This window comes from Vombatus ursinus, unplaced genomic scaffold (assembly GCF_900497805.2).
Source record: "Vombatus ursinus unplaced genomic scaffold, bare-nosed wombat genome assembly UNPS02014959.1, whole genome shotgun sequence".
Classification (NCBI taxonomy): domain Eukaryota; kingdom Metazoa; phylum Chordata; class Mammalia; order Diprotodontia; family Vombatidae; genus Vombatus; species Vombatus ursinus.
This window is the reverse complement of record NW_020954737.1, coordinates 5,490,082-5,513,402: the sequence shown is the minus strand read 5'-3', so window position 1 is coordinate 5,513,402 and position 23,321 is coordinate 5,490,082. Positions and strand designations below refer to the sequence as shown.

At 41.1% G+C, this 23,321-nt stretch overlaps 1 protein-coding gene across 1 annotated transcript in view; it reads right to left on the bottom strand.

The window, feature by feature from the left end:
* Window positions 1-23,321, bottom strand: part of KALRN (kalirin RhoGEF kinase) — a 966,578-nt gene that overhangs the window by 510,077 nt on the left and 433,180 nt on the right. The window contains exons 7-9 of the mRNA XM_027845153.1: window positions 22,509-22,700; window positions 15,210-15,341; window positions 5,545-5,775 (exon numbers count right to left, since the gene is read on the bottom strand). Coding sequence (XP_027700954.1) covers window positions 5,545-5,775; window positions 15,210-15,341; window positions 22,509-22,700 — 555 coding nt within the window. The remainder of the gene's footprint in view (window positions 1-5,544; window positions 5,776-15,209; window positions 15,342-22,508; window positions 22,701-23,321) is intronic.

Genomic DNA, 23,321 nt, shown 5'->3' with positions numbered 1-23,321 from the left:
AGGTTCAGTGCTTGAAGCACCAGAGCATAATGGACAGAGGGCAAAACTGTGGTACACGGAGTACTTTACAGCCTGCACGTCAAGGATCACACATAATAGCATTGTGATCCCGGGCAAGGCATTTAACCTCCTGGGGCCTCAGTTTCTTCATCTGTAAAAAGAGAAGGTTGAGCCAGATGTCTCCTGAGGTCCCTCCATTTATTTCCACTCCAGACCTAGGATCCTAGGAACCTCCCAGTGCCCCAAGGCAACCTGCTAAGTGTACAAGTAGCAAAAAAACACTGATCTGCCGCAGCCAAGTGAATTTTCTCATGGCGAGTTCTCTAGACCAGGGCTTCTTAAATTTCTTCCACTCGCTACCCCTTTTCACTTTTTGGCAGCCTTCCTCATGTTGCATGGCCTGAGGGCATGCACAGTGCAAAGTGCACGTGCTTTGTGTTCAGAACCCAGGCTGCAGCGGAGTTGTGCAATGCAACACTGGCAAGAGCCGCTAGCAACACCTGGGATTCATTGTGCATCCAGTTTTTAATTAGTTTTTGGTTGTTGCACATTCAGAAGCCTTTTACTGTTGCCAGATTTTGCTGTATGGTGACCCACAGCTTAAGAAGACTAATTTGTGACTAATGAAGTCACAAATCTGAATTGTGTGGCGGTTGTACGACAAAAGGGGAAACAGAGGCACACACGAGGGCTTCAGTCTAGGATTTTCATGAGCATGCCTTTTCTCCCCAGCTAGGTTGTAAGCCTCTAGAGGGTAGAAACGATTGCCTACCGAGGATCTCAGATTTAGAGCCAGAAACGGGCCTCAGAGGCCGTCTGGTTTGACTCTCTCATTCTACAGCGAGGAAACTGAGGCTTAGAAAGATGAAGGGACTTGTCCCAGGAAGAAAAGAGCAGAGCTGGGATTTGAACTCGGGTCTTCTAATTCCATGTGGCCTCTGGGTGGCGCAGTACGTAGAACACCAAGTCTGCAATCAGGAAAACTCTTCTTCCTTAGTTCCAATCCAGCCCGAGACACTTCCTAGCTGTGTGTGACCCCAGGCAAGTCACTTCACCCTGTTTGCCTCAGTTTCCTCATCTGTAAAATGAACTGGATAAGGAAATGGCAAACCATTCCAGTATCTTTGCCATCCCAAAAGGGTCATGGAGAGTTGGACACAACTGAAAAACAAAATCAACAATCTCTAATTCCAAGTTGTTTGTTTCTACTGCCCCATACTGCCTCCCACTTTGTATTCCTAGCACAGTGCCCTCCAAAGAACAGACACTCAGTAAATGTTTTTGTTGGTAAAAATGATGAAGAGTTTTAAACCCAAATGATCAAGTTTTCAGAGATGCATTATATCTTTATCCTTGCCATCATTCCTCCAGAACAGCTCCATTATCTTAACACTTTATCATACAAAGCAAAGAATTCTATTTTACAATGCAAAAAAAAAGATTTACTCCATTAACAAAATTATAGTTACCATTCCCTGTATCTACTAAACAGAGATTTACCTTGAAACAGTTTTCTTTTCTTTTTTTAATCTATCTTAAACCATTTTCAGGCACATATTGGTAAGCAAGATTTGACATGATAAATGAAAGATGTCATTTCTCAGTTGGGAGTAGCTTCACAAAAACTGAATGAAGCAAGTGATGATACAGTAGTAATAGGAGGAACATGGCCCTTCATATCAACGGATCTGTTGTAGAATAGAAAATCATCAGTGCTAACTAAAATGCCTTCCTTTGCCACCATCATTCAAGTAGCTCCCGCCATTTGGGGTAGTAATATTTTCTGGTTGGAAGAAAGGAGGCCTCCCCCCAATCCTATATATAAATATATAGATATATATAAATTATATATATCTATATATTATATATATATTATATATATTATATATATATATACATATATCTCTAGGGTCTCTCCCACCCAAAGTCATCCATCATGCTGGCCTTGAAAGGTCCTCCCCAGGATATTCCAAGCCTCCTCACCCTTGACACCCAAGCATGAAATACTGTTCCTGCCAAACCAATCTATCACCCCAGTTTAACCGGTTTACTCATTATTCACCAGAAAGACTTTTACCTCTCTTGGTGTCTTTGGCTCTGCCTTTTTCCCCATGCAAATGTTATACCTCCTTCCCTAACCCCTTACCTCCACATACCTTTTTTTTTTTTCCTTCATACCGATATTCTATCTATCTTTACAGGTGTAGCCTAAGTGATCTCCTCCCAGGCTAGGTGTAATTGCTATACTATTTAACTAGATTCTAACAATGTTAAGCAGTATGTGACTTTTTTTTTTAATCCCAGGGACTGCATCTTATTTTTCTCTGCCTACTTTAGGGCATCAATAGTTACTAAATGAATAAATCTCCTCATTCATTGGCATTGAGGACAGGACAATCCTCATTGTTTATAGAAGCTCCCAGCACAGGGCCTGCCTTGCACACAGTAGGCTTTCAACAAACATCTGATGATTGATGAGTGAGCAGAGGAGCAAGAGGGAGAAGAGAATCAATCTACAAATCAACAATTTATTAAGTGACTACTGTCTTCTTCCTTATTCTAAGTCCAGCATTTTATGCACTGGTGGGTTAATGCGGAATGAAACAGAGAGAGAGAGAGACATTACTCCTCAGCCATCTTCATGTCAACCATTTTGCTGCTTGGATTGGAGACCATACCCAGGAACGCTTAACTCTTTCAGCTCCTGACCTCCCACCCTGGAGCCCCTGTAGTCCTGATTGCCAAATGCTTACTGTGGGCCACTCTTTCAATCCAGCCCAAGCTAAACTTCGCTTTACTCCCTGGCCATCCACTCACCAACCACCTTTCCACCAGCTACCATGTGACCTCTGTCTTTGTAAATCAGCTGCTTATAACACAGCATCTGGTACACCTAAGTACTTTTTTCGTTCATTCGAAGGCCGTGGGAGAGAAGGGAAAAGGGAGGATGCAAAGGAGTCTGGGTTGTCCCCAGCCTGGAGAATTCATTGGAACCATAACTCCTTCTTGTTTGTCCCCCACACGGTTTGCTTCTCACTGTGTCTAAATCACAGCTGCCTTTGCTCAATGATGATAAATTCATCTGGAGTACTCCAGATGGTGAGAGTAGAGAAATGATTCATCAGCTTCTCCCCCTTTCCCAGAAGGTTCTCTCTCACAAGGGGCCAAGGGGATACTCTTCTTGTGAAGCTTGTGATTCCTCTCCAATCCCTCACCAGCCAGGAGAGATAGCAGCAAAGAAAACTCTACAGAAACCAGCCCTTCAGAAAGCACAGCTGTTAATGGGACATAAATTTTGTCTTATAATCCCCAAGCAAAGGATGCCATAGCCAGCAGGACAGGTTTCCTGTTCTCCCTCCTGTTTTCTTCATAGTCCTCCCTCCTTCAATCTGTCTGACACATACATATCGATCCCCAGTTTCCCATCAAGGCCAAAACTCAGCCCAAAAGCTGGCTGCTCATTGCTGGCATCTTACAACCAATGTTGAGGATCCAGACTCAGGCATTTCTTTACCATATGAACCCAAGCACCTCACTTAGTCTCTCTAAGCCTTAGTTTTCCCATCTATAAAATGGGAATGTTATTAACATCTGTCTCACAGAACTGTTGTGAGGATCAATTGAGATGTATATAAAGCCCTTTGCAAACCTTAAAAGTTTTCATAAATGTAAGCTAGTATTAGTATTATTTTAAAAATCCATTTCAAATTTGTAAGGACATACTGGTAAATGTTTAACAACTAGCACCCCTCCAAAAATAAAAGGATACATGACACACTTTGAGGTTTAGACAATCAATAAAACAATAAATCAAGCCCTAATTTCCAGCATTAGCCAATTTCCAAAGTGTGAATACTCAAACTGAAAATTTAACAATCGGCTCTAGTGAACCTGTACAAACTGACTTCAATATGTCATTAATGTAACCAGTCCTTCATTTTCTGCAACAGTATCAGAATGCTATGGCCCAAGTAGCACATAATAACAGCTAATCCAAAAATCACTTCTGGCTTTGCAATATATTCTAGGCAAGGATGTAGATTTAAGCTCTAGGTCTCCAAGCCAAGACTTGTCCAGAGGACTCCACCATCAAATCCACTGCTCCCAAATGCCCTTGCTAAAAGTTCTAGAGGCCTCTCCTTTCTTTCCCCCCATCATGCTGGCCTTGAAAGGTCCTCCCCAGGACATTCCAAGCCTCCTCACCCTTGACACCTAAGCATGAAATACTGCTCCTGCCAAGTCAATCTATTACTCCAGTTTGACTGGTTTACTCATTATTCACCAAGAAGGTTTTTACCTCTCTTGATGTCTTTGGCCAAGCCTCCCTTATGATCATGTGAATTTATCTGACTCCTTTTATAAGGATCACCCAACCCTCTCTCCCTTCAATCCTTCACGGAGTTCTCTACACATCTTTTTTTTTTTTTTTTTTGCTTTTTGGGAGGCAGTTGGGGTTAAGTGGCTTGCCCAAGGTCACACAGCTAGTAAGTGTCAAGTGTCTGAGGCTGGATTTGAACTGCGCCACCTCACTGCCCCTCTACTCATCTTTCAATGCTGTTTTAAAGATAAAACAATAAAGAATTCTTAGCTTTGTGTCATAGCCCCCTTTGACAGACTGGTAAAGCCTATGGGCTCCTTCTAGGAATCATGTGTTTAAATGCATAAAATAAAATAAACAGAATTGCAAAGGAAATTAATTATATTGAAATAAATTACAAAAAAAAAATCAAGTTCGTAGATCCTAGGTTAAAAATCCCTTTAAAAAAAGAACAAAATGAGGCATTGGATTGTGGAGAGAGCGATGGACTTGGAGTCAATACGAGTTGGGTTCTAACTGGGTCTCAGACACTCGGTAGCTATAGAATCCTGGGAACACAACTTAACCTTTCTGATTCTCAGATTCCTCATCTGTTAAACGAAGGGGTTGGACCTCATTACCTCTTAAGTCCCTTCCAACTCTAAATGTATCATCTCTAAGGCCCTTTTGAGCACTAAACCTTATAATCCTGTGTGACCATATTCTGGAATGGGTAAGTGGCTAAACTCCCCGAGGGCAGACAGGTACAATTTTGTTTTTGGTGTTTCCCAAGGGTGCCCTAGCTGTCTGAAGAACTTTCCTTTGGTCTGTCAACTGTGGCAAAGTCATGTCACTTTTGGGGGCCTCAATTTACTCATCTGTAAAATGAGAGGGACTGAACTAAATGACCTTTCAGGTTTCACTCATCTCTAAAAATCCTATGCTTCTATAAGTTCCAGAGGAGGATTTGAATCCAAGACTTCAGATATTGATCCACTTTAAGATGTCACTACCTACTTAATCATTTCATTTTTCTTCCAGATGGGAGGGGGAAAGCACTCATAACGGATGTTATAGTTGTGTCCATCACTCAGAAACCAGGCACTGATTTCATTCCATACGTTCACAAAAGACCACCACTCTTTTTTTCTTTGCATGTTGAGCACATTGGATTGATTTTTTAAAATGGAATGAGTCGCTTTACGAAAGAGGACGGGGGAGGCAGAGACAAGGAGCAGAGTTGTTACCTGCTGCACGTCCTGCTGGAAAACGCAGAGCTGCAACCGCTGATGCAGGCGAACCTTCCGGTGCTGCCAGATGCCCTCGAGCCTGCGCTGGTGGTGCAGCACCTCATGGACGACGTCTAGGACCTGGTGCACAGCTTTGGAGTAATTGGCAGTGGCCGTCAGGGACTCTGAGTTGCCAGGACTCAGGGGCCGCTGCAATACATCCAGCAAGGCTTTGCCATCCTGGCTGACCTGCAAGAAGAAAGCGGGACACGTTCTAGACTCAGGCTGAGAAAGTACCCCAAGAGAAAACCAGTCCAAGAAAATGGTGGCATGAGGATCCCAGCTAAGGCTGCAGACGCAAGGGAGCCAAAGGAGAGGGGGAGCAAGGTGGGGGAGAGGGGGATTGGACTAAAAATAATTGCTCTCCCTCCCTCCATACTCCAATCCACCCTCCATATGTCAAAATGATTTTCCTAAAGCGCAGCTCTATCACTTCCCACTCAACAAATTCCCATGGTTCCCAATGGTTATTAGGATCAAATATGAGTTCCTTTGTTTTAACTTTTAAAGTCCTTTACAACTTGGCCTCAAACAATCTTTCCAATCTTATTACACATTATTGCCCTTCCCATATTCTACAGTCTTGCCAAACTGGTCTCCTTGTTGTCACACATGGGACTCCCATTTCCCCTCTCTGAGCCTTTGCACTGGCTGTACCTATGCCTCTAATGCATTCCCTCTTCTTCTCTGCCTCTCAGAATCCCTTGTTTCTTTCCAAATGCTGCTCAAGAGACTGGCTACAGGAAGCATTTTCTGATCTGCCCCTCCAGCTCCCAGTGCCATTCTAAATTTAAATCCTGTTTATTATATATTCTGTATATACTTATTAATTTGCATGTTGTCTCCCCTGGTAGAATGCAAACTCCTTCCTTTTGGTATCCCTAGTACCAAGCACAATGTCTGACACACAGCTGGTGCTTAATAAGTGCTTGTGGATTGATTCACCTCCTTATGGAGGATGGGTCTCAGTGAGTGGTGATGAATTGGTTGACTCAGACAAAGTAGGACAGGCTGTTATGAGAGGAGCCACCCCTCTATGCTGACCTATAAAAGGTACTCTTCACCCAAGAACTAGGCCTATCCTTTTCATCTTTTTTAGAAGACAGGCAACAGAGATAAGAGCAGACCTGTGTACTGCTAGGAGGACAACACTCATCGCAGCCTTGAGGCACAGGCACATGAGTGCTACATGTGGTTTCACTGAGGTCAACCAAGAGGAGAGCTCTTGGACCTCAAATTCCTGGCTAGTCTTAGAGGGGTAGTGGCATAATCTCTTAGCCTAAGTAATAGCAGGGGTGGAGAAAGGAGCTTCCTGGTTGCTGTGGTTGCTCCTAAAATTCAGCTTCCCAGAAGAATGTTGAGAGGTCCTGAAACACAGCCGTGTATGTATGTGTATGTGTGCACGCATACGTGTGCGTTCATATGTGCATGCATGTGTGTGCGTGTGGGGGGAGGTAACAGGAGATTTCTAAGCAATGTAATTCTGAAATCCAGCCTTCTGGAAAAAGAGGAGTTTCCTGAAGTTTTCCTTGAAATTTTATCCATTATTCGAGACCTTTTGCTCAAATGTTAACTCTTCAATAAAGCCTTTACTGATATCCCCACTTTCTTTCCTCTGATATCACACAACACTTTGTAACTCTTGTGCATTTATTATGTTCTATCTCACACTAGAGATAATGAATAGGTATTTCCTATCTATCAGAGTTTGGCATATTTATGTAGGTATTGTATCTCTCCTGCTAGACTATAAACATCAAGAGGACAGAAACCGGATCTTTGTATTTCCCCCAGAACCTAGCACAGTATTTTACATGAACTTATGAAATGATTATTGATATTCTGGATATATATTTTATATATATGGATATATATATATAATATATGGATACATATGAATATATACATATATATCTAGATATTCTGAAAACATATTAAAAACATCCTTTTAAATTTCTCTAGAAATATTAAAAAATAAAATTTTTCTGGGTTAAAAGTCCTTTCCAGACTCCCCTTCCCCCTTTGAAGAGTGGGTTAGGTAAAGAACAAAAATCTGGGGGTGGAGCCAAGATAGAGGAGAAAAGGCAGGGACTCACCTGAGATCTCCCCTCCAAAATCCCTTCCAAATATCTTTAAAATCATGCCTCAAAACAAATTCTGCAGCAGCAGAACCCACAAAAGGATGGGTGAAACAAATTCTCCGCCCAAGACAACTGAGAAGGTCAGTAGGAAAGGTCTGTTGCACCAGGGTGAGAAAGGAGCACAGTCCAGCACAGGCTGCGGCCCCAGCCCAGAGCAGGGCTTGCAAGAGACTGAATGAACAGCGGCAGTGGTTACTTCTGGGTCTCTCAATCCATAGATGGTAAGGAGTGGAACAACTGGTCAGAAGGAGATGACAGGAATACCTTTGCTGGCACTGGGGGCAGGACTCTGTTGCTTTGCCCATACTCTGATCTGGGTCTCAGTCCTGGGTGGCAGTCTCAGGGTGAGGAGGAACACTAGCACACCGGAGCTTGTGGCCACAGGGGAGCTGGGACCTTGTTCACAGATCCAGGGTAGAAAAGAGTGCTTGTGGTAACTCACAGACCAGAGCACAGGCCAGGAGAGCAGTAAATATGCCTCTCCTTAGATCACACCACTTTGGAAGAACTGAAAGCTTACAGACCCCCAGAACTAGCTCTGAAAAAAGTTGCACAAAAAAACCTGAAGCTTGGAAAAGTATAGTGTCCACCCCAGAAGCAGAGGCCCACTTTAGCATAGAGTTAAAAGTTAAGAAATAAGCTGGGAAAATGATAAAACAACAGAAGAAAATTCTGACTATAGAAAGTTACTATGGTAGCAAGGATGATAAAAACACACACTTAGAAGACAACAAAGTCAAAACTGTTACATCCAAAACCTCAAAGAAAAATAAGAATTGGTCTCAGGCCATGGAAGAGCTCAAAAAGGATATTAAAATCAAGTAAAAGAGGTAGAGGAAAAATTGGGAAGATAAATGAGAATGATGCAAGAAAATCAAGAAAAAAGAGTCAACAGCTTGGTAAAGGAGGCACAAAAAATACTGAAGAAAATAACACCTTAAAAAAACAGAATAGGCCAAATGGTAAAAGAGGCACAAAAATCCAATGCCTTGAAAGGAGAAGAATGCCTTGAAAAGTAGCATTGGCCAAATGGAAAAAAGATATATGAAAAATCACTGATGAAAAGAACTCTTTAAAAGGCAGAATTGACCAAATGGAAAAGGAAATACAAAAGCTCACTGAAGAAAATAATTCTGTAAAAATTAGAATTGGGCAAGTGGATGACTTTATGAGATATTAAGAAACAATAAAACAAAATCAAAAGAATGAAAAAATAGAAAAAAAATGTGAAATATATCATTGGAAAAATAACTGACCTGGAAAAATAGATCCAGGAGAGATAAAATTATTGGACTACCTGAAAGCCATGTTTAAAAAAAAAAAAAGAGCCTAGACATCATCTTTCAAGAAATTATCAAGGAAAACTTCCCTGATATTCTGAAGCCAGAAGGTAAAATAGAAATTGAAAGAATTCACCAATTGATTAAAAAAGATCCCAAAATGAAAACTCCCAGGAATATTACAGCCAAATTCCAGAGCTCCCAGGTCAAGGAGAAAATATTGCAAGCAGATAGGAAGAAACAATTCTAATGTTGTGGAGCCAAAGTCAGAATTAACACAAGATTTAGCAGTTTCTACATTAAAGGGTAGGAGGGCTTGGAATATGATATTCTGGAGGCCAAAAGGGCTAGGATTACAACCATGAAACACCTACCCAGAAAAACTGAGTATAATCTCAAGAGAAAAATGGATATTCAATGAAATAGAAGACTTTCAAGCATTCCTAATGAAAAGACCAGAGCTGAATAGAAATTTTGAGTTTCAAATATGAAACTCAATAGAAGCATAAAAATGTAAACACCTAAGAGAAATCATAAGGCTTTCAATAAGGCTAAACCATTTAAATTCCTACATGAGAAAGTGATACTTGTAGTTCCTAAAAACTTTCTCATTATTAGGGCAGTTAGAAGGAATATACATAGACAGAGGACAAAGGTGTGAGTTCACTATGATGGTATGATTATTTAAAAAATTAAAATTAAGGTGTGAGAAAGAGGAATGTGCTGGGAGAAGAGAAAAGGGTGTGGTAGAATGAGATAAATTATCTCATATAAAAGAGATGAAAAGAGCTTTTAAGTGGAGGGGAAGATGGGGGATGTGGGGGAAGAGAGGTGAGTGAACCTTACTCTCATCAGAATTAGCTCAGAGACGGAATAACATATACATTCAGTTGGCTCTAGAAATCTCTTACCCTATAGAAAAGTAGGAGGGGAAGGGGATAAGAGAGGGCAGTGGTGATAGAAGGGAGGACAGATTGGGAGGAGGTAAAGAAAAGAAGGAAAACACTTTTGAGGAAGAGCAGGGTGAAAGGAGAGAGAGAGAGTAGGATAAATGGGGAAAAATAGGATATTGGGAAATAAAGTTAGTAATCATAACAGTGAAAACATTTTTACAGAAAGTTTTCTAATAACGACCTCATTTCTCAAATATGTAGAGAATTGAGTCTAATTTATAAAAACAGGAGCTATTCCTCAATTGCTATATGGTCAGAGGATATGAATAGGCAATTTTTAGACTAAGTAAATCAAGCTATCTATAATCATATGAAAAATGCTCTAAATCACTATTGATTAAAGAAATGCAAATTAAAACAACTCTAAGCTACCACCCCACATTTATTAAATTGGCTAATATGACAGAAAAGGAAAATGACAAATGTTAGTGTGGATGTGGGAAAATGGAGGCACTAATGTACTGTATACTGATTGCATACTGATTATACTGATATGTAATGTGATATATACTGATTCAACCATTCTGTAGAACAATTTGGAACTATGTCCAAAGGACTATAAAACCATGCATAATACCCTTTGACCAAGCAATACAACTGCTAGGTTTGTATCCCAAAGAGATAAAAAAAAACCCTCCCCCAAAGAGGAAAAGGATTTATATGTACAAAAATATTTATAGTAGCTCCTTTAATGGTGGCAAAGAATTGGAAATTGAGGGGCTGTCAATCAATTGATGGATAGTTGAACAAGTTGTATATGATTGTCATGAAATACTATTGTGCTATAAGAAATGACAATCAGGATGCTCTCAGAAAAATCCGGAAAGACTTCCATGAACTAATGAAAAGTGAAATGAGCAGAACCAGGAGAACATTGTACACAGTAACAGCAACATTGTATGATGATCAACTATAAATGACTTAGCTATTCTCAGCAATACAGTGATCCAGGACGATTCTGAAGGACTTATGATGAAAAATGCTATCCATGTCGAGAGAAAGAACTGATAGAGTCTGAATGCAGAACAAGGCATACTTTTTCTTTACTTTCTTTGTTTTTCTTTTTTTTTTTGTCTATGTTTTCTCTCACAACATGACTGACATAGAGATAGGTTTTGCATGACTGCATATGTATAATCTGTATCAAGTTGCTTGCCTTCTCAATGAGGTGGGGAGGATAAGTAGGTAGAGAGAGAATTTGGGACTCAAAATTTTTCAAAAATAAATGTTAAAAATTGTTTTGACATATAATTGGGGAAAAATAAAAACAGGAAAAAAGAACAAAAGTCTTTTCTTAAGGAAATGGATTAAAGATGGAAACTAAATTTTGAACAAAGACTACCTCTTATCTTTGTTTAAATCATTGCCATCCCTACCTTCTGAGGGATTGGGCTATTGACTCATCTTTTCCCCATCCCCTGGAGCAACTGGTAGATTGGCAGCACTATGAGCCATTCTTCTCCATTTAGAAAGGATACCAATTGCGAGGAAGAGACCACATAATCCTTTAGAGAGTGGTCAAAGTAGGAATCCAAGAGAGACGATTAGTATGGAATGTTAACTCTACTAGTAAACTCTGGACTGATAATAGAAGGGGATGAGATGCTGCCTGTGCTGGCTCCAGCCTCTTTACCCTGTTCTCTCAGGTCCTGACAATAAGTTGGCAGAAGGTCTGCAATCCTAGATGCGGCTGCTATCACTTTCAGTTGACTATGGGAACTAGCCAAGCTGATGGGGTTCTGAGGGAAAGTGGGTCAGAAAGTCTGGGGGAGGCTGCTGCAAAGTCAAATCAAATACCACTCCACATCCAACTCTACCCCATATGGTTCAACGTCAAGGGAAGCAGAGAGAGGAGAATATTACGAAATGGTCAAATGGAATGTTTTGGTGAACTAGCCATCTTTCTTTTGGCCAAATCCCAGGGAGCTCATACTACATGGTTCTGAGCAATTATGCTGCTTGATGATTTGATACCATACAGGGCAGTGTGGCTTGGGATAAGGATGCTCTCATGATATAAGCATTTAGTTCTAGAGAAGCTCTGATCCCCTCTGCCTTGTTGTTCACATCTGGGTGAGGCAGCTGATGATTTTTCCTTCTATCACTTGAGGGTTTAGAGTGAATAACTAGGCATAACAGATGTACATCCGTCCTCCAAGAAACAAGTGGGAGACAGCCTAGTGTAGAGGAAAGAAATCTGGGACTGTGATTTAGGAGACATGGTTTCTAGACCCAATAGGACCATGAACTTGGACAAGATACTTCATTCCTTAGGTCTCAATTTTCTCAACAGTAAAAGAAGGGGGCTGGATTAAATGATCTCTTTTTTGAAAAAAGTTCTATGATTCAAATATGATTATTATTCAGAGGATCAGAGATCTAAAGTTGGAAGGGATTTCATAGGCCCACTAGTCCATTTTATAGATAAGGAAAGGAGGCCCTAGGAGGTTGAGTGATTCCACCAGGGTCGCCTTGGTAACAGGATTTGAATTCAGGTTTTCTGATTTCAGAGCCACTGTTCTTTCTATTGTGAATCATGCTGCTTCCCTTAATATTTATATGTCTATAGAAAACTTAATCTCATTTGTTCATATGAACTATTTGTACATGATCAGTGGTAGAGCTTCCAAGCTCATATTGGTCTGATCGGCCTCAGTGCACCTTGGCCCCAACAAAGTGTTGTCATTTTGGTCCTCTTCAAATGCGGACAACTAATCTCATCTGTATCTGGGTTTTTTTTTTGTTTTTTTAAGCAGAAGCAATCTGGAAGATCCAATCACCCCCAAAGTAGCACATGCTCTTGCCTTCTAGAGCGACTATAAAACCCACTTCGGCCAATTCTTTGGGTCCAAATTCCACTTGATTATCAGGCAAAGAAGCAAAGTTGTTAGAGACATGTCTGAGGAGTCAATTATGGAGAAACCATGCCAACTGTCAGGGATAATACATCTTTGGAGAAACAAGCTTACTGGTGAGTAATTGGGTTTTCTCCAAAAAAAGGAATTGAGACATCCCTGCCAGTTGACACAATAAGTGACCAAATAGCCAGACCACCAGGAGGTGGGGATAGAGGTCAAGTTGAAAACAGTGGCTGGACTGCAAAATTAAATTGAGATTCCAGTAGGAGGCCAAGTCAAATCAAGATAATTTCTCTGTCAAGGGTGGGATAGAAGAAAGGTGATTATCTCATGAATTGTAGACATTCAAGGAACTGTTTCTGAGAGGTATAAGCTATGGCTGTCCTGTCTCCAAGCAGCTAATGGCTATAGAAAAGCAGAGGAAGTCCAATATCTCTGGAGCACATTCAAGTCAGTTGGGAAGGACAGAGCATTGACTTTATGTTAAAGGAAGTAAAGAACAATGAATATAAAGTCAAGCCTTCAGTCATTCTCCCTAAGAAAGTACAACTTCCCCATCTATGTATCAATCAATCAGAATTTATTAAGTGCTTCTTATGTACCAATCCTTGGGCTAGTTGCCAGGGTTACTAATTTAAAATGAGACATTCTTTGTCCTCAAGAACCTTATAAAAAGGTTGGGGGTGACCCGCACTAGATGGAAGGTTTGGTGGGAAAGGATGGGAGAGTATGCCTTAGTTGTTTATATAAGTCACACTAATGTGAAAAAAAAACGGGGCAAATTTTATAAGAATGGTCTAGGGAAGACAAAGTCATATAGTAGAGCTCTCTCATGCATTATAATGCATCTTTGCTCTCCCCACACTCTGTGATCCGGCCAAACTGGCCTTCTCTCTGTTTGTCACAGACAATACTCAATCTCCCATCTCTGTGTTCCTTTGCACTGGCTGTCCTTCCTTCATTCCATGCCTGGAATGCCCTATCTTCTCATCTCTGCCTTACACGATTCCTCTTTTCTTTTAAGCTGAAGCTCAAGCACCACCTCTTATAATCTCTCCTGATCGCCTCAACTGTTAGTAACATCGTTCCCAAACTCCCCTGTATTGAACTATTTTGTATTTATTCTCTCTACATTTAATCTGTACAATCCTATATATGTACTTCTTGTCTCCCCAGTTAGAATGTGAGTTCCTTCTATCAGTCACCATCTTTGTATTCCCAGACAGTGCCTAATGGGGTGGGGAACCTGTAGCCTGAAGGCCACATGTGGCCTCTAGGTCCTCAAGTGTGGCCATTTGACTGAATTCAAACTTCACAGAATAAATCCCCTTAATAAAATTAGTATAATAAACATAATAAGTAATAAAATTAGCATAATAAAATTAATAAAAATGATTTGTTCTGTAAAATTCAGACTCAGTCAAAAGGCCACACCCAAGGACCTAGAAGGCCACATGTGGCCTCGGTCACAGGTTCCCCACTCCTGCCCTAGAACATAATAGGCACTAAACAAATGTTGACCAATTGATGGACTGATGTAAAAATCCCCTTCAAATGGGAGAAAATAAGGGTAAGAAACTAATGAGATTCTCTTACGGCAGAGAATAGAAGGCGAAAACAGCAGTGAGAATGGACTTTGAGGCCACACTGGGCCAGTGTCACCAAGCCCTGATATTCAAGAGCTAAGACATTGACTGGATGAGTTAATGTCCCTGTGACTCAAATCACTAGTAATTTGTATTCCTATGGAAAAGTCTCCCTTCCTATGCCAGGAGGATAATCGCTATTTGGGGAAATAGAAATGCTAAACTGTACAGAAGGACCGCTGGGACCACATATTGACTTAGAAAATCACGCATTCACATTATCTATGCTCTATTGTGTTTTTATTTATTTTGTTACATAACTCCCAATTACATTTAATCTGGTTGGGCCACAATAAGGCCATATTGCAGGCTTCAGGCTGCATGTTTGATACCTTTGGTCTAAGCAACTAAATCCTACAAAGAATTTCTAGAGAAGTAAGGGCAATTTCATCAAGTTCAACCTAGGGGAAAAGTATAGACTTGGTAACTTGGTAGATCAGGGAGTACTTTCATAATACAGTACTCTGCACAGAATGGGCACTCAGCTCATGGTGTTTTCTGCTGACATCACTAGCTACATGACTAGAGGCCAGGTAGGAAAATAGTCCAAAGGTGGGGATGGGGAGGAGGATGGTTATTGGCCCCTGGAGGATTCCCAAAGAGAGAGACAATCTTAGAGAGACAATCTTGAGTCTGTACCATCCCCACCACACTCACTTGACAGTGGACAGATTTACCTCCCAAGTCCCTATGTTATTTCTCATTCTTTTCCCTCTCCCCCACCCCAGGCAAATGCATTTCTTACCTCAGTGTAGGCCTGTGTCACCTGCTCATACAATGACTGGTGGTGGTGTATGGCCAGCTCTAGGTCCTGTGTCTCAGATGGGAGGCCACCTTCACTGCACATCTTGCACCAGGCATCCACTCCTGACAGGAACTGAAATTATACCAGGTAATTAAGTTAGGGAGAAGGAAGGCATTGTGGTATAGCAGCCAGAGTAGTGAGACATGGAGTCAGAAGATTCAAGTCAAAGCTTTGCCAATTCCTAGACATGCAAGTTGGGCAAGCCACTTTTCTCTAGGTCCTGATTTCCTCATCTAGGAAATGCAGGTGCTAGGCTAGATGTGTCCTAAGACCCTTTCTAGCTCTGACTCCTATGATCCTCTCTGGTACCCCAAAGACAGAGAGGGTGACCTTGAAAGATTCTGACAAGAGGCAGAGTTTAGTTCCAACAGCAACTCATAAGCAATCAGTGTAAACCTTTAGCTATAAACTCCTTAAGAGAGGGAGATTGTTTCCTTCTCTGTTTCTGTATTCCCAATAATAGGTATCAATAAATGCTAGATGATTGATTGACACTTGAGAGGTGTTCGGAGCCAGCTCCTGGCTTAGGGAATCGCTTTTTAAGCTCAAGACGCTAAAGATTTTCTTAGTTGTCATTCTATATTAGTATTAAAAGACTTGGGAGGGGGAGGTTTTATTGGTGGAAAACCTTGGATACACAGGCTAATTTAGACAGAATAATAGTGTGGCTTTTATTTATGCACAAGAAACTGTTCTGCTAATCTGTCCCAACTCTTGCTTTCAAGTATATTCCAAATTACTGAAAGTATTCAGTTTAATTACTTGCCTTTGTTAATATGTCACACTTTCTGTTACTCTTACTTTGGCAATAGCAGGGCATTCCTTTGAAATGTACTGAAAGAAGTCCCCACCCAGGGAAGATTTCAAAGAGGACAACTCTGTTGGTGCTTTGCATCAGTCTGAGGGAGAGAGATCTATTCCCAGCATGCACTGGATTACAGGAAAGACTAAAACTGAATGGAGAAATTGGACGGTTTCCCAGCTCCTCTATGCAGTCCTTCACAAGTGTGCTCTCATTACAGAGTTTCAAGTGTTATAAAGAGTAAATGTACCATTTTCAAAAATCTGTATAGGAGCACATTCTAGAATCAAAAAGAAATCATGTTTTATTATACATTATTCCATACATTCTCCACATTTTTGTTTTCCTCCATTAATGGAAAAGATTGACGGCTAATTGACTACACTCAAGTTATATCTGTAGTCCAAGTTAACCATGTTGACACTACATCCTGTCTGACTGTCTGTCTAGGTCAGGGGTTCTTAACCTGGGGTTAGACTTTCAGGAACTCGTGGGCTTAAATAAGAACAAAAAGAACACCTTTATTTTCATTAACATCTGGCTGAAATGTAGTATTTCCTTCAATTATTTAAAAACATTATTTTGAGAAACGGTCCATAGACTGCCAAAGGGATTCATGGCACAAAAATGGTTAAAAGCCCCAGGTTTAGGTTATGGCTGATGTTAGCTTTCAGTTGAAGAGCTCTATGGCACAGAAAGAAGCTATTCCCTTGCTTTATGAAACACTCCCTAAGGGGCTCTCCTAGTTCTAATACCATAGTTACTTTCTTCCGGTAAAGTTGGTTAACCTGTTGGAAAAATGTGGTTCCCACCAGCAAAGGTTATGGCTAGGAAATAACTGTAAAAATGCCACGTGATGGATAATTTGACTCACTCGTGAGATCATATATTGTCTGCATGTGGGGTATGAACATATATGGCAGAGAGATGACAGAGACAAGCCACTTCCCTCCTTATCCCCTCACTAAGAGAGCCAGTGGATTTCTCATTTCCACTCAAATTCTGAAGCCTTTGGGAGAACCTGAGGGTCCCTGGTTTTTGCCTTTGGAGTGTGGGATTGGAGTGTGGAGTGTACTTCCCAACCCAAGGCATGTACAATGTAAAGTACTACTTATACACACATTTACACGTATATTCTATTCAATTCAACTCCAAAAAGCATTTCCTAAGTATCTAGTATGTACAGTATATTATGTATAAGTATGTATATAGTATGTATGGGCTAGGTACCAGGGAGACTAGGGCAAAATGAAGAATAGTTATTACCCTTAAGAAGTTTACATTTTACTGGGTATATAAGTAAGCTATGATTATAAAGTAAAAAGATTGAGTCGACGAGTCATACCTGATATCATATGACTATACTAACTTCTTATGGGAGATGAGAATAGAGCACTGAACTTGGAGTCAGGGAGGCCTGAGTTCACATCCTGTCTCAGAGAATAGGAGATTTACCCTAGGCAAGTCACAACCTCTGCCTGCCTCAGTTAACCCCTCTATAAAAAAGAAATAATAATAGGATCTATCTCTCTGAGTTTTTGTGAGGATCAAATGAGAAAATATTTTAAAAATGTTTTGCAAACCTTAAAGTACTTATATAAATGCTAGGTATTATACTAAATATAGCATATGATATATATTATATTCATGCATATAAATGTCAATTTATTTATGGATATGTAGGTATTTTGATCTATATGGATATATTTGATTTAGATCCATGATTTCATCAGCATAGAGAACTTCCGGTGTGGGAATTCCCTTAACCAATGCATACTAGCAACCCTTTTGTACCTTCTAGGCTTTGAGACCTGCCTGGGGAATGAAAGGTTACCCATCTGAAATGGTTGCACAGCTAGTAGGAGCCAAGACTTGAGCCCAGGTCTTCCTTATTCCTAGGCTGGTATATAAATACAAGTATGTATGTATATGTATGTATGTGTGTAGATAGATAGATAAATAGATATGTGTATATATGTGGTTTTGTTTTAGAGTTACAATTTTTTTAGTTTAGGTAAATTCCCTATAATAATGTAAATTGGGGATTTACAATTTTATAATCTTAGAAGATAGGCAGCTAGGTAGCACAGTGGATAGAGAGCCGGGCCTAAAGTCAGGAAGACTCATTTTCCTGAGTTCAAATCTGGTCTCAGACATTTACTAACTGTGTGACCCTGGGCAAATCATTTACCCCTGTTTGCCTCAGCTCCTCATCTGTAAAATGATCTGGAGAGGAAATGGCAAAGCACTCTGGTATCTCTGCCAAGAAAACCCCAAATAGGATCACAAAGAGTTGGACATGACTGAAACAGCTGAACAACAACAGCCTTAGAGGATTGCCCAGGGCACTCAGACATCAATGACTTGCCCATGGTCAAAGGGATGGTACGTGTAAGAGGCAGATCTGGAACCTTAACTACAATACTAGTTCACCATTTACTATGCCATGCTGCTTCACAGATAGATAGATAGAGAGATAGAGAGATAGACAGACAGACAGACATATTCATATCCTATCCATTTGCCATATGACTATAAAGCAATAAAATCATCATGAATGTCTTTGGCAAATAATCTTGTTACCCTCTAGTCATACCTCACTTACATATGTATAGCATATGTAGGGGTGACCCTAATGTTTTTTGATATGTATGTACTGGGTTAGGAAGACAAGCACCCAGAAGTCCCATAAAGACCTCCAGGGTTATATAGAGATTCCTAGAGGCTTCAAAATTTTATAGTATAGGGGCAGCTAGGTGGCGCAGTGGTTAGAGCACCAGCCTTGGAGTCAGTAGGACCTGAGTTCAAATCCGGCCTTAGACACATAACACTCACTAGCTGTGTGACCCCGGGCAAGTCACTTAACCCCATTGCCTAGCCAAAAAAAAAAAAAAAATTAACAGTTTAAACAAAAATCCATTGGTTCTTGTAGTAGAGGCAGAGGAGAGGAAGACAAGAGACTCTTTAGGAAGGATCAGAAGCTTCTTAGTCATCTGTATGGGAGAGGGGTGGCAGTCAGGGTATATACCAGAGGTGTCAGATTCAAGGTTGAGAGCCAGAATTCTGAGTGCCCCAGATTAAAACACAACTGGGAAATGTTTAACAAAATAAATAAAATTATAATTCAATATAGATAATATCAATTTAAGGTTTTCTAAGTCGATATGGGGCCCTGAGGGATCCATTTCTTTTTGAGTTTGACGCCATTGGACACCATGCACCTATACAATGAAATAGGGGAATAGGAATAGGGTCTGGATCTCTGATTTCACTTGTATAGTAAGGAAATTCTCTCTAGCAATGTAGATTGGCACCAAGTCTACAACTTAGTTTTAGAGAATTTCCTAGAGTGTTGGCTTATTCAAGTCAGTATGTCAGAGGAGGGACTTGAACCCAAGTCTTCTAGGTAAGGAAGGGAATTAGCATTCACATAGCACCCACTCTGTGCCTGGCACTGTACTAAGCACTTTATAAATACAATCTCATTTGATCCTTACAACAACCCTGTGAGGTAGATACTGATAATATCTCAATTTTATACAGTTGAGGAAACTGAGGAAAACAGAGATGAAGAGACTTACCCAAAGTCACATAGCTAGTAAGTGCCTGAGGCTGGATTTGAACTCAGGTCTTCTTGACTCCAGGCCCAGAGCACTGACTGCTGCGTCACCAACTGCCTCTGGCCTTGAAGCCAGCTCTCTATTCACTATGCAAGGCTCCTGGTCATATGACATATAATGTACAATTTGACAGAGGCACCAAATTAACAAAAATTAACAACAGTGCAAGGGTATGGATCTCCACAAACAACTGATGAGCCTAGTGAAATCTATTGGTTTACTGGGCAAAAAATACCTTTTAAAAACATAAACAGGTTTCCAACCAATGGCTTGGAATACTTCTATATGTGGTTCCTGTCTAGTGGGGGCACAGCTCCATTTAAATTAATTGCCTAAATACCTTTTGATCCTATTGCCTGGAATAGCTCCTGTGGGACAATAAAAAGCTGCCTAAATAAATGTATTGAAAGGACAGTCAGGGATAGCTTTTTCAGATGAAGGGAAGCGTGGTTTATAGCTTTTGCTAACAGATTGGGTAGGGCTACGGTAATACCTGAAGAACTCACATAAAAAAATAGATATCAAGAAAATTGCTTCTGATTCAAATCAGCTCAAGCCAGGAAACATCAAACAAAATAACCGCACCAGTTAAAGCCCATCCTTGGCTCTGCCTGTAAGCACTTAAGTTTTAGCCTCAATGTCTGCACCTTTCATCCTCCAGCTTTTTCTTTCTTTCTTTCTTTGCTTTTTTTATTTTTTTAAATCACATTAGGTCATATCTTAGCAATTCCAAGGAAGTGTTGGATTTTGCCCAGTAATAGATCTCATGTGTTTGATGACATCTTGGTGACTCTTTCCCCTTCTACAAACATGCTATAGAGTGAAAAATCCTGGAAAGGGCCTCGTATTCTTGCTTCAAGCCTGAAGGAGGTGTGTGCCAATGTAAGAAAAATCTGAAATTGCCTCCCCTGTCCCCCTCTCCCTCACACCAAGTAATCTACACAGACCCAAGAAAAACAGATAGACTCAGCACTGGAAAGGACCTTAAAGGTCCTCGAGGCCAACCCCCTTATTTTAAAAATGAGGGAACTCAGTCCCAGAGAGGAAACATGATTTGTTCTATACACACATTGCTAGTAATAAGTGGCATTTATATAGGATCATAGATTCAGAGCTGGGAATCTTAGGGGTTACAATCCCTTAATTTTGCAGGTAAGGAAACAAGACCACAGAGATGAAGTTTTCTGTCCATGCAGATCGCTGCAGTCTCTCCTGACAACGTCTGGCTCTCATTTTACTATAACATGTTGCGTCTCAAGGAAGAGGATGCTCAGAGCAAGGGGGGAGCAGGAACATAAACGATAGAACATGGAAGAGGCCATCTAGTCCCACTTCTTCATTTTATAAATGGGGAAACTGAGGCACAGAAAGTGTAATCTTGCCCAAGATTACAGAGATATTAAGTGGCAGAGGTGGGATTCGAACCCCAGTCCATTGACTCCCAAATCATTCTTTTTTTCTGCTGTCCCCGGCAACCCTTCTAGTCCTTCTGGATGATTTTTGAGCCAAAGCATGGAGGTGGGGTGGGATTGTAGCAGGATACAGCTTTTCTTGTTTCTAAACCTGAAGCAGTCCTCTGACTGCTTCAATGACCCATTGGGTAATTTCCTGTTTCTACACCAGTGCCATGCTATAGGCTACCCAGGTGAGGAAACGATGTACCTTCTGTCTTTGCAGACCTCTATGTCCTAGGTGGCACAGTAGATAGCACACTAGGGCTTGGAATCAGAAAGACTTATCTTTCTGAACTCAAATCCAGCCTCAGACACTTCCTAGCTGTGTGACCCTGGGCAAGTCACTTAGCCCCATTTGCCTCAGTTTCCTCATCTGTAAAGTGAGCTGGAGGAGGAAATGGCCAACCACTCCAGTATCTTTGCCAAGAAAACCCCAAAAGGGGTCATGGAAAGTTGGACCTGACTGAAATAATTCAACGACAAAAATGTCCAAGATGGACACGTGTGAAGAGGACATAAAGAAATGTATGGACCAGCAAACAAACACACTTGCAGCCATGCCATCACAACCTGATACACTGTGTACCATGCTACCCAGTGTGGGAATTATCCATGGCTTCCCTCTGCACTGCAGACATATATGTCTTACTCCTGTCCCCTCACCATCCAGGTATACATCTTTATCAAATACATTCTCAAACAAAAAAAAAATTAAAGCTTTGATTCTTTCCATATGGATAGAGGTAACGTGGGAGAGGAGATAGTGTGCTGGACTATAGGTTTGATTTCTGCCTCAGAAACTAGGTGAATGACCACGGGCACCTTCCTGGGTCTCAGTTTCCTCACTTGGAAAATAGGGGGATTGGACTCAATGATCTCTAAGGTAGCTTCCAGCTCTAAATCTATGCGCCTGTGATTCCATCCTGTGATCACCTAGCCCGATGCTTTCCTCCATTGGGGAAAACAGTCAAACATTGACAGTGTGTTTAAAGTCATATAATTAATAAAATAAATAAAAGGGATGATTTCAACTACTCATTATTTGTAATAATCGCTAATACTCATTTAGCATAACACTTTCCTCACAGTAACCCTGAAGTAGGTGGTACAATTATGAGAAAACCCATTATACAGATGTGGAGACTGAAACTCAGAAAAGTCCAGTAACTTCTCTAGGGCCACCCACTTACTGAGGCTCGAGCTCAGTTCTCTCCATTCGAGATCAAGGCTCTTTGTTCCACCACACCAAGTTTCCTTTCTTGCTTCATGAGCCCTTAGCCCAGCTGTGTGACTCAGTCCTGCCTCAGTCCTTCCATCCCTTCCAGAAGCCCATTCCCAAAGTATGTCCAACTGTCTATCTTACCTGCTCGGCTTTCTGGTGGAACACGGCCGACATGGCCAGGATGGTGCTACGCTCATCCAGCGCGGCAGCAAAGCTCTTCCATTCCTGGTCCAGTTGGGTGGAGATCTGTTTGATCTGCTGGGAAGCATAGTGCCCTGCTTCTGACAGGCGGGAGGCCACGGACATGATGCGATTGATGTTCACGTAGGCATTCTGAGAAGCAAAAGGAGAGCTCCTTAATTAATTGAGCAATTAATTGAGCACTTTAGTTGGGGTGTGGGGGATGGAGATGCCCAAAATGTAGAAGACTGAGCAAGGGTGACCAGAGCAGTACATCAGTTTAGAGTATAAATCAATTACTGGCAGAGAGGGCAAGAGAAGGGTGGGTCCCTCCGAAGTAAAATCCAAGCAGGCAACAGGCATACTGATACTATACACATCTGCTAGGCAGAAAAGCAGGTGTGTTCAGGCGTATTGCTAATGTCTGTCTGCTAAGCAGTGGGGAAGAATCACTGAATGTTGTGATCTATATGGATGTTTAGCCAGTGAAGCCAAATGTAGGAGAAGTGAAGGGTTAATGCTAAAAGCTGTCCTGGGCTTATTCTCTTACTTGCACAAGAGGTTTAAGTGTTTTGAAAGCCCAGCCCCATCTTGATAAAGAAACCATAGCTCAATCCAGGGTGGGAAACCTGAGAGGAGGGCAATCATCACGTCCTAGATCCCCAAGATCGTTCACCTCTCTCAGCATGGATTCCAGACTCCCACCCTGAGAAGGGTTGAGGCAGGAGTAGACGGTGATATGGACCACTAGGTTGCACAGTAGATAGAGTGTCA